The 16914-nt window shown below is 43.1% G+C and overlaps 1 protein-coding gene across 1 annotated transcript in view; it reads left to right on the plus strand.

Moving 5' to 3' along the window:
• The first annotated feature begins 210 nt into the window (after window positions 1-210).
• The window catches only part of COLGALT1 (collagen beta(1-O)galactosyltransferase 1), a 30160-nt gene continuing 13456 nt past the window's right edge, over window positions 211-16914 (plus strand). The window contains exons 1-6 of the mRNA XM_070741094.1: window positions 211-478; window positions 2615-2725; window positions 5873-5990; window positions 11875-12009; window positions 14750-14954; window positions 16737-16856. Coding sequence (XP_070597195.1) covers window positions 258-478; window positions 2615-2725; window positions 5873-5990; window positions 11875-12009; window positions 14750-14954; window positions 16737-16856 — 910 coding nt within the window. The 5' untranslated portion in view covers window positions 211-257. The remainder of the gene's footprint in view (window positions 479-2614; window positions 2726-5872; window positions 5991-11874; window positions 12010-14749; window positions 14955-16736; window positions 16857-16914) is intronic.

Raw genomic sequence — 16914 nt, forward strand, 5'->3', positions numbered from 1 at the left:
GCTTTTGCAGCCAAATAAGCCTCAAAAAAAAAAGTTTGCACGGTTGACTTTGAGGACAGAAGCCAACACTAAAGCTGTCGAGCCGCTCCGGGGCGAACAAAAACTCCTCCTCAAAGGAACTGCCCACCGCCCTCGGCAACAGCCTTTTCCTTCCACGTTTCTGTCGGAGGGCAGGATTGGGAGGAGTTTCTCCTCTGCCCCTTTAAGGCCGTGTTTCCTGTCGGAGGGCAGGCGAGGGAACAGCGGCGGCGGCGGCTATGACGCCTCGGTGGCTCTGCTTCTGCCTGCTGGCTCTGGCGACATGGAGCGCCCGCCGGTCGGGCGCTTACTTCCCGGAGGAGCGCTGGGTGCCCGAATCTCCGATGCGGCCTCCGCGGGTCCTGCTGGCCCTGCTGGCCCGCAACGCGGCTCACTCGCTGCCGGCGACGCTGGGCTGCTTGGAGAGGCTCAGCTATCCCAAGGACCGCATCGCGCTCTGGTGAGTGAGTGAGTGACTGGCAGGCGGGCGGGCGGACCCTGCGCTCGCCGCTCGCCCATTGCCGCGGCGCCAGAAGGCTGCGCTTTGGTGGGGGAACAAGAAGGTGTGTTTGTGTGTGTGTGTGTGGTGTTGGGTGGTGGCTTCCACCCCAGCCTGGAATTTTCCCGAGTTTGCAGATGACGTTACCTTCTTCCACGTGTAGCTTTCCCAGCGCTCTCTCTCTCTTCCCTTTGGATCGAGGCGATCCACTTGGGGACGGGAAGGATTTGCTGGCTGGCGAGACCCTAGCTACTCGTTTAAACCTCAGTGGATCCTCTAGATCAGTGTTTCCCAACCTTGGCCACTTGAAGATATCTGGACTTCAACTCCCAGAATTCCCCAGCCAGCGAATGCATTCGCTGGCTGGGGAATTCTGGGAGTTGGAGTCCAAATACCTTCAAGTGGCCAAGGTTGGGAAACAATGCCCCTAGACTTCCCTCTCTGAAGCTGGATGGATGGCCAACGTATAACAGATGCATGCACAGAGGCAAAAAATTGATAAAAAATTTCTTGCGCATGTGTCCCCTCGCAAGATTTTGCTCCTGTGCATGCACACGAATCAAAAATACGCTAGGACATACATGCATGCAAGAGAAGTGAAGCTGTGCACATAGCGCACTGTGTGTTACCAGTGCACCGCCCTCTACTGTACCGGTAGCAACTCACTATTGCAGTGGTTCTCAACCTGGGGGTCAAACAACGTTTCACAGGGGTCGCCTAAGAACATGGCAAAAGGCAACTCACTTCACAAATGTTTCACTTAGCTTACAATGTTTCTCAAATAGTGTGGCGGGTCCCCCTGAACGGAGCACGGAGCGAGGCTAGGGGGGGTATGTGACCCCAGGGAATGTGCTTTTTTGGTCGCAAGGGAGTAAGGTTTTTTTTTTTTTGCACCGAACAATAGCATGCAGCACAGAGCAGGAGATATGAAGTGCACATAACAAACCCTTAAGAGAAGTCATGGAAAAATATTTAACAGGGATGAAAAGAAAGGAGGAGAGAGACGGAGATAATGAGACAAATGTAAGTCTCCTGGAAGCTAAGATGAGGAAATATGACAAAGCCTATATAGCGGTTGGCTTCACTGTGACTACGGTGGGAGACAAGGAAAGACCGGTATGTTTACTGTGTCTAAAAACGTTGGCCGACAACAGCATGAAGCCAAATAAGACGTTACTTAAACACATTACATCCCAACCACGCAGATAAGCCTCTTGAGTTTTTTCAGCGAAAACGGGCTGAATATTGCAAACAATCGTCCCAGTGGAGAGTTGGGGGGCTGTGAAATGTTTACTTCTTCTGGGGGAGGGGGGCTGTTCTGGTATAGGCTCAACTTTTCCCAGTCAGATAACTCAGCACAATAAGGTATAACAGATAATTTTATTACAGGCATTCTCACAATAACTCATAGTTATGATGTGATTCTTCTGCAGTACTGTATAATCTTTCCTATTGTGCAGGTAAAAAGAGGTTGAATTGACCCAGGCTCTAGGTGTAGCATCTACATGCTGGCTGGCTTAGTGAGTGAAGACAAAGACCCTCTGGAATGTTCTCTCCAATTACCCCTCATCCCGAGTCAGAGCCAATAGGAATACACAAATGTGGTCACATGTAAAACTACATTACCCAGAGTGCAATTTCACTACATTTCCCCTAATGCAATATCTTAAAGAAACATGCCTAAATACAGTCCAACTATCTCTGTCTCTGGGGACAGCACAGGGGCGTAACAGAAAATAATTGAGAAATACTAACTTAGCATAAAGGACTTATTTGTAGTTGTACATTGAGGAATAGCTACATCTTTTCCTGGAATTGCATGGCTGACCTTTGCAGATGCTACATTATGTCAGAGAAGTATTGCCAACGGATGCTACATGCGTGACTGCCCCTTTTCCAAAGCACATCCTCTTTTTTCAAAGCTGAGATTCAGCATGCCCTCCAAACTACATCAGGTGCACAAAACAAATCGGATATTAAATCTGACCCCCATGGAGATGAGAAGGGGGGGGAAGGGCTTTTCCTTGGCAGTTGATATAGGTTGCAAAACTGCTCAGTGCAGGACGGTATTTCATCTTTCGAAACCTCTTTCTTTAGGGTGGCCACGGATCACAACATTGATAACACAACTGCAGTGCTTCGGGAATGGCTTACGAATGTTCAGAGCATGTATCACTCAGTGGAGTGGCGGCCGCTGGATCATCCCAGGTGAGCTTTGGGATGGATGGCGCAGGAATTGGCCCCTTAGCATGCAGGGAAGGTCAAAAAGAAAATGGAAGCTGGAATTCAAAATGGAATTATGGTAGTTCTCAAGGAGAAATTGAAATAATTGCAAATGTGTTCAATTTTTACAGTCTTGTTGGAATGGAGAAATGTCAACATTGTGTAAATCAGTCAGATTGGGATTAGCACAATTTTTCACTGAGGGATCTTTGGACAAGGAATACAAGATTATAAAGCAGAGATTAACCTCTAGCCCAGAGGTCTTCAAAACAGCTATGCTGGCTGGAGAATTCTGGGAGTTGAAGTCCACAAGTCTTAAAGTTGCCAAGTTTGGGGACCCCTGCGTCTAGCCTATCCAAAAACTATTTGATATAGCTTTGAGTGAATTGAAGAGAGTGTCCAAATCCCATAAGATTATTTGAAGGCTACTTGCACTAAAGCACATAAATAAATTTAAATGCCAAATAATTGCATTTTCACCACAAAAAGCCATTGTAGAAATACATTAAGTGACTTTGTATGTATCTTGGTCATTTTATTTAGCACATATACCTGGAATTTGTGTTCTTTTGCTTAATGTGTTTTAACTGTCAAATTTGCTATTGCCAATTGTCCTTAAACTATTCTTTTAATTTCTCAGATTTCAGCAGGTGCTGTTACTAGTTTTTTTAAGTGAATATGTGGTCGTGAGAGCTGAAAGCACAATGTTAAAAAAATACGTAAAGTTTTATAAAATTAAATGTACATCTTCTGCATTCATCCACATTCATTAATTTCTGACATTCAGGAACTCAGCTTCCTCAATGCCCTTTCATCTGGTTGTAAGAAAGGACTTTTAAATAGATAGAATAATTTCCAAAGTAGTTTCCTGATGCTTCCGTTCTACTTAATCTGTGACTGACTCTTGAATATTTTATTTAGGCGACCCTTTGGAGTTATAGTAATCCTTAACTTACAACCAGTCACTTAAAGAGTGTTGGAAATTACAGTGATCCAGAAGAATGCTTTACTGGCTTTATGGACTGTGGGGTGTAAAATGTCAACCCCCCCCCCCCCACCCAATCCTGGAATCACATGAGTGCATTAGGACTCTTGGGAGTTGGCTCAAGTTTACAACTGTTACAGTGACGTGTTGGTCATGAGATCATAGCAACCTATCTCGCCAGTTTTGGAAGAAAACCCCATACAGAATGGGTGTATGTGTCACATGATCATATTCACGTAATGACCATGGATTTGCTTAAGGACTGCACTGATTCACTTTGCAACCACTACAAAACAATCGGGTCTAGTCACATCAATGCCTTGACTTATGACCCTAATGACTTAGGAGCAGAAATTTAGTCCCAACTTTGATGGTTAGTCAAGGACAACCTATAGTTTCCTCTGATGAAATTTAGCTTTATAGTTATTGGTTTTGTTTCTCTGATATAATTTTTAGTGCTTGTTTTGCTGTAGTGGTCTTTATATTCATTTTTTAAAAAAGAGATAAAAGTTTCCACCACCAACCTCTCTGAATCCGATGTCTTCCAAATGTATTAGATTACAGTTTTATCATTCAGAATATTAAAATGCATGAGATAGAAAAGGTTTACCAAAGGATTACTGTAAGTAAAAACCCAGGAGAAACGAAGGAAAAATAGGAACTTGGAAAAGGAAGGAGAAAAAAACCCACAAATGAATCAGTAATTGCATAATTCAGGCAGTGCTGAATTCAGCAAACAGTGAATGTACATGTCCCAGAAGACTGGAATGAACTATTGTACATTCGATACTGCAAGTTGTTTAAGTCTAAAGTCAAAATTTGGGATACAGTGGAACCCCGACATAAGAGCTGCTCTACTTAAGAGCAACTCGAGATAAGAGCTGGGAGGGGAGAGATATTTTTGTTCTACTTACAAGCCCAAATTCGAGATACAAGCGCCAAGGAGCTGTCTCCTGAAGCCAAACGCTAACTTCCGCGTTCGGCTTCAGGAGACAGCTGCGAAGCGGCGCGCGTGTTTTAAAAGGTTGCAGCCGGCCTGGGGGGGGGGCTTACAGCTTTCTTTCTTGCTCTTTTTCTTTCTCTCTTTTACCTTCCCTTCCTCTATTTCTTCTTTTCTTTCTCCTTCCCACCTTCTTCCCTCCCTCCCTCCTTTCACTCATTCCTCTCTTACTCTCCCCTTTCATAAGTTTCCTTGCTTCCTTCCTCTGTTCCTGTCCCTTCCCCCTTTCTTTCTTTCTTTCTTTCTTTCTTTCTTTCTTTCTTTCTTTCTTTCTTTCTTTCTTTCTTTCTTGCTCTTTTTCTTTCTCTCTTTTACCTTCCCTTCCTCTATTTCTTCTTTTCTTTCTCCTTCCCACCTTCTTCCCTCCCTCCCTTCACTCATTCCTCTCTTACTCTCCCCTTTCATAAGTTTCCTTGCTTCCTTCCTCTGTTCCTGTCCCTTCCCTCTTTCCTTCCTTCCTTCCCACCCTCCGTCCATTCATTCACCCATTCCTCTCTTGATCGCTTAAAGCCGGTCCCTGGTGCAAAAAGGGTTGGGGACCTCTGTCCTACAGGATTGGGTGGCAGAGAAGTTGAACATATGTAAATTTAAAAGTTTAAGAAAGTTTACAAGTTAAGTGAAAGAAACTTCATTATTCATTTATATGTACATGTACATTTCTTCATTAAAAACATGTCTTTCTGCATAATTTAGACTAACTTTGTGAGTTTTTTGAGGGCTGGAACCAATTAAAATTATTTACATTAATTCCTATGGGGAAAAGTCGTTCGAGATAAGAGCTGCTCGACTTAAGAGCCCAGGTCCGGAACGAATTAAACTCGTATCTCGAGGTACAACTGTATTCCAATTGAGGGGTTTTGAAACCCAATAACTCCTTTTCAAATATTGATTTGGGTCTTGTTTTTCTCCTGGCTTCTTCTGTGTACTTTGTGGGTAGGAATAATTCTGAACAGAAGTTAATTTCTGTGATTTTCACATAAAAACTAGGAACAATGCTGAATGAGAAATAAATCCAGTTTAACCATTGAGCGAATTCTTCTTAGAAACACACCAGAACTTATTACTGGTTATGAATCCTACCTTTTACGTCTGTCCTAAGATAGATAATTATTATTTACAAAGCCCCAAACGTCATTGTTCCTTGCAGGTTCTACCCAGATGAAGAAGGCCCCAAGGACTGGTCCAGTTCACGCTATGACTATGTCATGAAGCTTCGACAAGCAGCTTTGCAGTCCGCCCGAGACATTTGGGCTGACTACATCCTGGTAAGGAAAGTTTAGAAAGGAAGCTTAGTGGCAGGACTGAGTGCATTGCTCTGATTGGATTATTGTCTTTCTGGGATCATTAGCACAGGTTGTGTTTGTCGCCCTGGAGTTTGTATTTGATCCTCTGCTCAGCTAGGTGATTGCAGAGAGGTTGAGAGACTCCAGGCTGTCCCTATCTGGCACTGGGACCTGCCCACTTTTAAAATAAGGCTTAAACTTTACCAGCTCACTCCGTTACATTAGCTGCTTAGATTCGGCCCACTGTTCGTCAAATATTAAAGCTGAAGTACCAGGGTCATGCATCATGTCAATAAGGTTGGGCTTGCACAACTCACTGAGCCACAAAAAAATCCTAATAAAATAATGGAATTGGCAGAAATGAATAGACTAACTACGGTATGCGTATAAAGGAGAAAGAAAACTCAGTCTTCTATAAAATTTGGGACAAATGGTATAAACTCCGGGACCGTCTTCTGCCGCACGAATCCCAGCGGCCGATAAGGTCCCACAGAGTTGGCCTTCTTCGGGTCCCGTCGACTAAACAATGTCATCTGGCAGGCCCCAGGGGAAGAGCCTTCTCTGTGGTGACCCCGGCCCTCTGGAATCAACTCCCCCCCGGAGATTAGAACTGCCCCCACCCTCCTTGTCTTTCATAAATTGCTTAAGACCTACCTATATCGCCAGGAATGGGGGAGTTGAGACATCTTCTCCAAGCTTATATAGTTTTATGTATGGTATGCTTGTGTTGCATGGTTTTTAAATGTTGGGTTTTAATGTGTTTTAAACATTAGATTTGTCACATTGTACATTGTTTTATTGTTGTGAGCCGCCCTGAATCTGCGGAGAGGGGCAGCATACAAATCTAATAAATAATAATAATAATAATAATAATAATAATAATAATTATTATTATTATTATTATTATTATTATTATTAATTGATTGCAAAAAAGAACAAGAAAGGGGAAAATTAGTTAAATTACATCACAACAAGGAGATGTTGTAAGAACAAAAACAGGAACCTTTTTTAGATATGCAAAAATATAGATAGGTAAGAATTAGTTAAATGTTAGATATTTTAAGACTTGGTAAGATATACTTATTTGATTTAGAATGATTGTTATTTATAATAAATATTCAAGTTTTTATTATGAAGTTAAGTTACTACTACCGTGTTTCCCCGAAAGTAAGACAGTGTCTTACTTTCTTTTTATCCCCAAAAGCCCCACTATGTCTTACTTTCGGGGTATGTCTTATATTGTTAAAGGGGCACTGACAGCTAAAAAAACTGTAAAATGTGTTTTTTTAGTGTATATGCATTTTACCTTCTGTGACGGGCGGGGGGGGAGGTTTCTTTGGAGTAGGGACGTGCCCGAGTAAATTTGCAGAGGCGGCAGTGAGAAGTGCAGGGGACGGCGCGGCGACGTATGGAGAGGGGGACGGTGCGGACGTGGGCAGGAGGCGGCAATACCCCCCGTGTTTCCCCGAAAGTAAGACATATGTCTTACTTTCGGGGTACGGCTTATATTAGCCGACCCCCCTGAAACCCCCGAAACGTCTTACAATCGGGGGTGTCTTACTGTCGGGGAAACAGGGTACTACTTATATAAGAAATAGAGTTAAACTGGAACAGCATGAATGATACCAATATGAAAATCTGCAACAATGTAGAATTATATAAGGGATAATACGTAAGGAAAGAGAGAGCAAGTTTATCTCTCTAGTTTTTAAAGTTTTGTGTGTATTTTTGTTGGTTACCCATATTGTATATGAATTCACTTTTTCTAATAAAATAATTTAAAAAATGAAAAAAAAAATCCTAATTTGGGCCAGGCGTGTAAACCCAGCCCTTGAATCAGTGCAGCTGCGAGAGCAATCATGGGCTTCCCTAAATATGCCCATGGGGCTACCTCTGAAGAGTGTTCGGAAACTTCAACTTGTCCAAAGTGCAGCCGCGCGAGCAGTCTTGGGCCTTCCAAGAAATGCCCACATCTTACCATCACTCCGCAGTCTGCATTGGTTGCCGATCAGTTTCCGGTCACAATTCAAAGTGTTGGTTATGATCTATAAAGCCCTTCATGGCACCGCCCAGATTATCTCAGGGACCGCCTTCTGCCACACGAATCCCAGCGACCAGTTAGGTCCCAGAGAGTGGGCCTTCTCCGGGTCCCGTCAACTAAACAATGTCGGTTGGCGGGGCCCAGGGGAAGAGCCTTCTCTGTGGCGGCCCCGACCCTCTGGAACCAACTCCCCCCCAGAGATTAGAATAGCCCCCACCCTCCTTGCCTTTCGTAAGCTCCTCAAAACCCACCTCTGCCATCAGGCATGGGGGAATTAAGATAATCTTTCCCCCTAGGCTTCTACAATTTATGCATGGTATGTTTGTATGTCTGATTGGTTTTATAACAAGGGTTTTTAGCTGTTGTAGTATTGGATTTTTACATTCTGTTTTTTGTCACTGTTGTTAGCCACCCCGAGTCCATGGAGAGGGGCGGCATACAAATCCAATAAATAAAAATAAAAATAAATAAAATAATAAAAAATAAATGTGTGTGGGGATGGGTGATTGGATGGGTGTTGCATAAGGTCAAAAAATATTTCTGGTGCAAGAGTGCATTTTGTTGCTTTTTGCATGTGGGCATTGTCAGAGGCAAAGGTTTTGTCAAGTCTTTCTTCCTGGGTCTGCTTCCCTTGATGATGCTTGCCAATTTGCAGTTCTCAGCAATACAACCATCATGTGTGCGTGTTGCACATACGTGTTCACTCACTTCTTTGCTTCCAGTTTAGCATCTTTTGATGCGACCCTAGTTAAAGAACAGAAGACATGGCAACTGAGAAAGAGATTTGTTAGGAGCTGGGTACTCAAGTCTATTGCATTGTAAATTTCTGCCTAAGTAGGGGGCAAGGAAGTAGTAGCCTGCATTATCTTGGACTTAGCTCTTATTAGTTGCAAATAGTATAGCTAGCAGTAGGGGACTATAAGAATTATTATCCAAAATAATTGGAGGACACTGGTTTTCCTAACCAATTCTGGAACTCGGCTCTGGAGAGGAATAAATATCTTTGCTTGGAATGCGGTGGATATTTTTGAAATCAGTCTTCTATTTTGTATTGTATTTTACCTGTTTTCTTTAACTGGCCGGGAAGCCAAATTCATCCAGGTGCGTTTCTCAAGTATCACAGGATATTAGATTAGATTAGATTTATTGGATTTATATGCCGCCCCTCTCCGCAAACTCGGGGCGGCTCACAACAATAATAAAAAACAGTACATAATAACAAATCCAATGCCCACCAATCTAATTACAATTTAAAATTCATAAATTCATAAAAAGTCCCAATAAATATAAAAGAAACAGGCACACAGTCAATCAGTCAAATGGCAAAAACAACATGGGCAAGGGGGAGATGTTTTAGTTCCCCCATGCCTGACGGCAGAGGTGGGTCTTAAGGAGTTTACGAAAGGCAAGGAGGGTGGGGGCAATCCTAATCTCAGGGGGGAGCTGGTTCCAGAGGGTCGGGGCCCCCACAGAGAAGGCTCTTCCCCTGGGTCCCGCCAGACGGCATTGTTTAGTCGACGGGACCCGAAGAAGGCCGACTCTGTGGGACCTAACCGGTCGCTGGGATTCTTGCGGCAGGAGGCGGTCCCGAAGATATTCTGGTCCGGTGCCATGAAGGGCTTTATAAGTCATAACCAACACTTTGAATTGTGACCGGAAACTGATCAGCAACCAATGCAGACTGCGGAGTGTTGGAGTAATATGGGCATACTTAGAGAAGCCCATAATAGCTCTCGCAGCTGCATTCTGCACGATCTGAAGTTTCCGAACACTTTTCAAAGGTAGCCCCATGTAGAGAGCGTTACAGTAGTCGAGCCTCGAGGTGATGAGGGCATGAGTGACTGTGAGCAATGACTCCCGGTCCAAATAGGGCCGCAACTGGCGCACCAGGCGAACCTGGGCAAACGCCCACCTTGCCACAGCTGAAAGGTGTTTCTCTAATGTGAGCTGTGGATCGAGGAGGACGCCCAAGTTGCGGACCCTCTCTGAGGGGGTCAATAGTTCCCCCCCCCCCAGGGTAATGGACGGACAGATAGAATTCTCTCTCTCTCTGCCATGTAGAAAAAAGAGAGAATGAAGGAGATAGAAAATATCTGAGAGTGGAACTTGGGAATAAAATTTTAAAAAACCTCTTGTCATTTCATGTCCGTTAGTCATGGTCCCTCTGTATTAATCGTGCTTTTTACAACTTCACTCCTTTTGCCCATTTGATGTTTTCTGAAAGACCGTCAAAATCATCCCAAAGAAATCAGATGTAGAGTATGACAAGTGCATGTACTGTGCGGTATTAACTTTCACAATATACGGAATTTAATATCACTCAGGGCTGAAGGCTGATTGTTTTTCCTTTGGTTTGGATATTACCTACTCAAGCTTGGCTGGGCCGGATACTTCATGGTCTGTGAATGCAATTGAGCTTCCTTAGCCTGTCCATTGTGTGTACTCCCTTCCCTTCCCCTCCCCTCCCCCCTCCCATTCCTTTTCTGTGTTGTCTCTCCCAACAAGAGCAGCTGCCCTGAAATTTCAGAGTATATAGAGGGAGCCAGTAGAACAGCTGGCCTTGATGGGGTCGGCTTCTTGGCTGGTCATAACTGATACTTCCGTTCTGGAATGAAGACTTGGTCTCCAGCCCAGAAATGTTTGGCAGTGGATAACTTGTATAAATGGATCTCACTGAGGCTAAATACAGATTATGTTTTTTTTTCTGCCAATGCGCGAAAAGCAGTAGTACCTATAGTAATTGTATCTGGATCTGCTAGCAGGTTTCTTTGAGGGTTTTCTTTTGTGTGTGTGTAGAATTCACACTGGCAGGTTTATTTGGATAGAACTCCCATTGTGCACATGGTGACCCAGCTTCTGGAAGCAGAACCAGGGCTCCGGTTGCATCGCGTCATCTTTGAATGAATTTTCATGGTCTGAGATTTATGAACAGGCTGTGCAGGGTATCCCCTACAGCTGAAGTGCAGCATAATCATGCCTTTCGGTTACTCCACATTTGAAGAGAGAGATCCTTCTCTGCATTTGTAAACCTTTGTTTCCATACCAGTTACTGCCTTATGAAAAGCTATGTATAAGGTAACTTGGTCTGAGAAAAATGACTGGTCCACAAGAATGTAGTATTAGTAGTATTAGTAGTAGTGTCTTTAATATAGTTCAAGACACTTTGACGTATGTTTAAATACATGGTGACTAAGGATGGACTTCACCTGGGTCTCCCTGCTCTTAACCCAACGTCTTAATCCAAAGGTCCTCAAACTTGGCAACTTTAAAACTGGTGGACTTCAACTTCCAGAATTCTCCAGCCAGCTATGCTATGGTAGCTATGCTATGCCAATGCGCGAAAAGCAGTAGTACCTACAGTAATTGCATCTGGATCTGTTGGCAGCTATGGTGGCTGGAGAATTCTGGGAGTTGCAGTCCAACAATCTTAAAGTTGTCAAGTTTGAAGACCTCTGTCTTAATCACCCACTTGATCTGTACTCAATCAGCTAAGATTGCATACTAACCAGTTATTACAGAAATAACTGATAATAATAATAATAATAATAATAATAATAATAATAATAATAATAATAAAAAATAATAATTTATTAGATTTGTATGCCGCCCCTCTCCGGAGACTCGGGGAGGCTCACAACAATAATAAAAACAATATTATAGTAGAATAAATCTAATATTAAAAAACATATAAAACCCTATCATTATTTAAAAAAACAAACAACACATTCATCCCAAACATAAAACAAAGTATAAAAGAGCCTGGGGGAAAGTTGTTGATGTTGAATTCACTTTGCTTTCTTTCTTTTTTAATGCTCCAATGTGCAGTTTGTGGATGCAGACAATCTGTTAACAAACCCCGACACCTTGGGCCTTTTGATAGCTGAGAACAAGACTATCGCGGCACCAATGCTGGACTCGCGAGCAGCCTATTCAAACTTCTGGTGCGGGATGACCTCACAGGTATGCAAATTCAGAAGCTATGGCCGAATTCTAAGTCTTTTTGGGGTGGGTGGGTGTAGCTGAGAACATAGCCAATGATGGCCATGTAGACCTAATCAGATTGCATTCTCCTTTTTTCCAACAACCTGCAAGGTCAAGCCAATGCTCACTGACTCACCTGGTTTCATGGCTACCAGGGATTCTTCAGGATGATCCCGGATGGAAACACAAGAATAGTTTTGCTGGGTCCACTTAATCCAGTATTTTGTTTCTCCTAATGGCTAGCCAAATACCTCTGAGCTATTCCCAGCCAGACCTGGAGCTATAGCATTCTCTTGTTGTGGTTACCCCACATATGGAGCATGAATGCATGCTCTCCCCAGTCTGGAGACAACAATGAATTTTCTTTTTTCTTTTTTTAATAATATTTTTATTGGTTTTGCACATTTGAAAAAAACATAAAACAAACATAAAACAGTGCACAGTGCATGTGCCCATCACCCGACTGACAATACCCACCACCACCACCACCAATTGCGGGGGGTTCAAATATTTAATGGTTTATGTTCTTTTATTTCCTTAGCTCTAATTTGCATTTGTTTACTATTCAAAGAGTGATTGGAGTTTATTTTTCACATTTTCGTCGCAAATTCTACTCAACATATAATCTTTCACCTTATTCCATCGTACCATCAGCTTCTCCAGTTTATTTTCATCAAAATTGTTTAATCTTATTTCCATGATTTCAAAATGAATGTGATCCACCATGTACCAATGTTCTGTAATGTCCATTTTTTAGGCTCTTTCCAACCCAATACCACTACCGCTTGAGCGCTTTCCAATGCTGCAGTTTTTATTTCTTTGAAGCCTCTTAATTCTCTTTGTTTAACTAATATCGCTATTTCAACAATGAATTTTCAAAAAATTAATTCTCCTTGATCGATCTGCCATTCATGAATAGCCGATTCCCAGTTCCACTAAGTCCTAAGGACTCCACTGCTACTCAAGGGAATTACAGCCCAACTAACAGGGAAGCAGAATTGGCAATAGGCCCTAAGAGCCCTAATCTGTTCTGAACTCTCCATATCAGCTGCAGACATGTAAAACTACTGGACAAGGGTGTCATTCTCCATGCTAGGAGACCTTGCAGGATTGATTGTGCTGTCCCATTGCAAAGTAATTTGTGGATAATTGGTACCAGTTAAACCCCACCATCCTTGCTCATGCAGATCTTAGTGATGCCTCAAGGCAGTGATGGCGAAACCTTTTTTCCTCGGGTGCCAAAAGTGTATGCTCGCCCCCTACTTCAATGTCCTACACGTGCCCCGCCTCCCTGCGCATGCGTGTGTGATGCCCTCTCCCCTGCACAGCTCTACCCTCGTGCATGTGCGGATGAGAACCCCCCCCTTCTGTTTCCCGACTTCTGGTGGGCCTGGTAGGCCTATTTCTTGTCACGCTAAATATTGCCAGCCCTCAGAGACATTCAGTAATTAAAGTTAACTTTGTGTGTTTTACTAAGATCCTCCTATTATGATGTAATATCCTGCCAAAACTAACATCACTTCCTCCTCCTTCATGTTGAAACTCCATTCTTCTTTTTACCTCTATCATGGGAAGACATATTTGTTTGTGGTCCCTCGTGACATGTTTTATTTTTCTACTTTTATAATAAAAGAAATATTGTTTTTAACAAATGACTGGGCTTCCGTCCATCTCCTCCATGGGGGTTAATGTTCAAACGGACATTAATCACTTACAAACCGTGACATTTCTCACCTTCTCCAAGCTCCACAGGCTTCCCTGGAGCCTGGGAAAGGTGAAAACACCCTCCCCCTTCCCCCTCAGAGACCCTCTAAAGGCTAAAAACACCCCCTGAGTGAGCTGAAAATCAGCTGGAGCTGAGCTAGGGCAATGGCTCGCCTGCCAGCAGATATGGCTCCACATGCCACCTGCCTAAAGGTCAGTAGGCCACTCCAGACTGAATAGCAATAGCATTTAGACACATACACCACTTCATACTGTTTTTACAGCCCTCTCTAAGCAGTTTACAGAATCAGCATATTGCCCCCAACAATCTGGGTTTTCATTTTACCCACCTCGGAAGGACGCAAGGCTGAGTCAACCTTGAGCCAGTGGTGAGATTTGAACTGCTGAACTACAGCTAGCAGTTAGCTGAAGTAGCCTGCAGTGCTCCACTCTAATCACTCCTTTTCTTGACATAGCCCTGGCTTCTGAGATGCTTTGAAATGATAGTTAATGAGATGGTTTTGAAACATTGTCATCCCATAGCCAGGCATGGGGGAACTGAGACACCTCCCCCAGGCTTTTATATTTTATGTTTAGTATGTATGTGTTGTATGGTTTTAATTGCTGGGGTTTTATATATCTTTTTCTTTTAATATTAGATTTGTTCACTGTTATATTGTTTTTTATTATTGTTGTGAGCTGCCCCGAGTCTTGGGAGAGGGGCGGCACACAAATCTAATTATTATTATTATTATTATTATTATTATTATTATTATTATTATTATTATTAATAATTATTATTATTATAGCCTACCTTGGCCTGTTGATTCTTCCTATGCTGGATTATGTACTCTTAAGATGATAGAGTTAAAATATTATTTATTTACATTTATGATGGGGCTTTGTATTTCTTTTCCAGCTGTTGCTGTTAACAAGAGTTGTCCTAGGCAGAGGTCCCCATGTGTGTTTCTTTGCAGCGAAGCTCACCTGTAATTTTTCTTTCTCCTTCTTTTAGGGCTATTATAAGCGCACCCCTGCTTACATCCCCATCCGGAAGCGGGATCGCCGTGGTTGCTTTGCTGTACCCATGGTGCACTCTACCTTCCTCATCAACCTACAGAAAGAGGCCTCTCAAAACCTTGTTTTCTACCCTCCCCACCCAGATTACACCTGGGCTTTTGATGATATCATCGTCTTTGCCTTTGCCTGCAGACAGGCAGGTGAGCAAAATGCTGCCTTTACTTGGTCAAGAGGACATAATCAACCCTGTTGGTCAATCTACTCAACAAGCATCTCCCTTTTTTCGGGAGCTAAGCCAGAGATATTGGTTGTTAGAGCAGATCATCTCTTTGATTGGGAGGGCTGCCTCACAGGGCTTTTATTTATTTATTTATTTTATTTATTAGATTTGTATGCCACCCCTCTCTGTAGACTCGGGGCGGCTAACAACAATAATAAAAACAGCATATAACAAATCTAATATTTAAAATAACTAAAAAAAACCTTATTAAAAACCAAACAAGCACACACACAAACATACCATATATAAATTGTATAGGCCTAGGGGGAAAGGATATCTCAGTTCCCCCATGCCTGACGACAGAGGTGGGTTTTAAGGAGCTTACAAAAGACGATGAGGGTGGGGGCAATTCTGATCTCTGGGGGGAGCTGGTTCCAGAGGGCCGGGGCCGCCACAGAAAAGGCTTTTCCCCTGGGTCCCACCAATCGACATTGTTTTGTCGACGGGACCCGGAGAAGGCCAACTCTGTGGGACCTAACTGGTCGCTGGGATTCGTGCGGCAGAAGGCGGTCCCAATCCCAGTACGATTGTCATCCCAAGCTAAAGTTGGCTTCTCAGCTTCAATCCCGTCCATTTGCAACTGGCCAGTCTTCCCCAATTCTCTTGGGGTGTCACAACTCTCATCCTCTTTCAGCTTATGGAAGGCTGTCAAAGGGAGAGATGGTTCAGCAGTTTTGGACTGTTTTCTCCCACTTGTAAACAGCAGATTTCTGGCAAGCGATGGCTTTAATTTGTCTTGCTTTGAAATCTAAAACCTTGCAGGTCTCCTTCTAAGAGAAAGGAAATGCAGTTGCCAAAATACCTTTATGTTTTCTCAGTTACCCTTTTGGCTTTAACTGGATGAAGGTGTGTGTGTGTGTGTGTGTGAGAGAGAGAGAGAAAGAGCTGTAATAGTATGAGACTTGAGTGGTAACAGCAAGGACAAAGAATGATATGTGAAGGGCAGCGTGGTCCAGCTTTATCTGCTGCCTGACTCAATTCAATTTAGGACAGCCTCTAAAAAATACCTATCAATCCAAAATGATTAGGAATCTGCTAATGCAATTTAAAAAATGCTAAAGACTATAATTTTTACACCTCGGTGTCAGTGGGATTTTCTGTATGCCATGCTAAAAGTTCCCAAAGAAATAGGTTTTCAAGCGGATTTCCTCCCTTCATCCTTTTGCATGATGACCTCCTGCAGAATGGCGTCTCATGTCCAGCTTTAACAATTCTTGTTCTCTAGGCCAGTGTTTCCCAACCTTGGCAACTTGAAGATATTTGGACTTCACCTCCCAGAATTCCCCAGCCAGTGAGTGCTGGCTGGGGAATTCTGGGAGTTGAAGTCCAGATATCTTCAAGTTGCCACGGTTGGGAAACACTGCTCTAGCCTATCTCCTCCAAAACAAGACCTAATTGGAAAATAAGCTCTAATGTGTCTTTTGGAGCAAAAATTAACATAATGCCTGGTCTTATTTTGTGGGAAATATGGTAGCATTTGTATTTGGGTTTAATTGGTTACCCACCTAAATCGGAGTCAGGTTTCTTTATTTTTGAATGTGTGGTGGGAATAACTTTAAATCATTTGCCCGAGTTTATTAAATAGAGATGAGACATGATGTTGATCAGTCCTGGCTAGGGAAAGGGCATAGGGATTTTGTATTGCCTCATGGTGTCATCTCCTTTTGTGCATTCACCCTTTCACCCATCCCAATCTGTTTAGAAGTTCAGATGTATGTGTGCAACAAAGAAGAATATGGCTTTCTCCCAGTGCCACTACGATCTCACGGCACCCTGCGTGATGAAATTGAGAGCTTCATGCATGTGCAGCTGGAGGTCATGGGTGAGTGTGCTGTAAAATATTAGTTTACCTTAAAGGGGGAAATTGCAGTTACGGAAAT

This window comes from Erythrolamprus reginae, chromosome 2 (genome assembly GCF_031021105.1).
Source record: "Erythrolamprus reginae isolate rEryReg1 chromosome 2, rEryReg1.hap1, whole genome shotgun sequence".
Taxonomy (NCBI): Eukaryota; Metazoa; Chordata; class Lepidosauria; order Squamata; family Dipsadidae; genus Erythrolamprus; species Erythrolamprus reginae.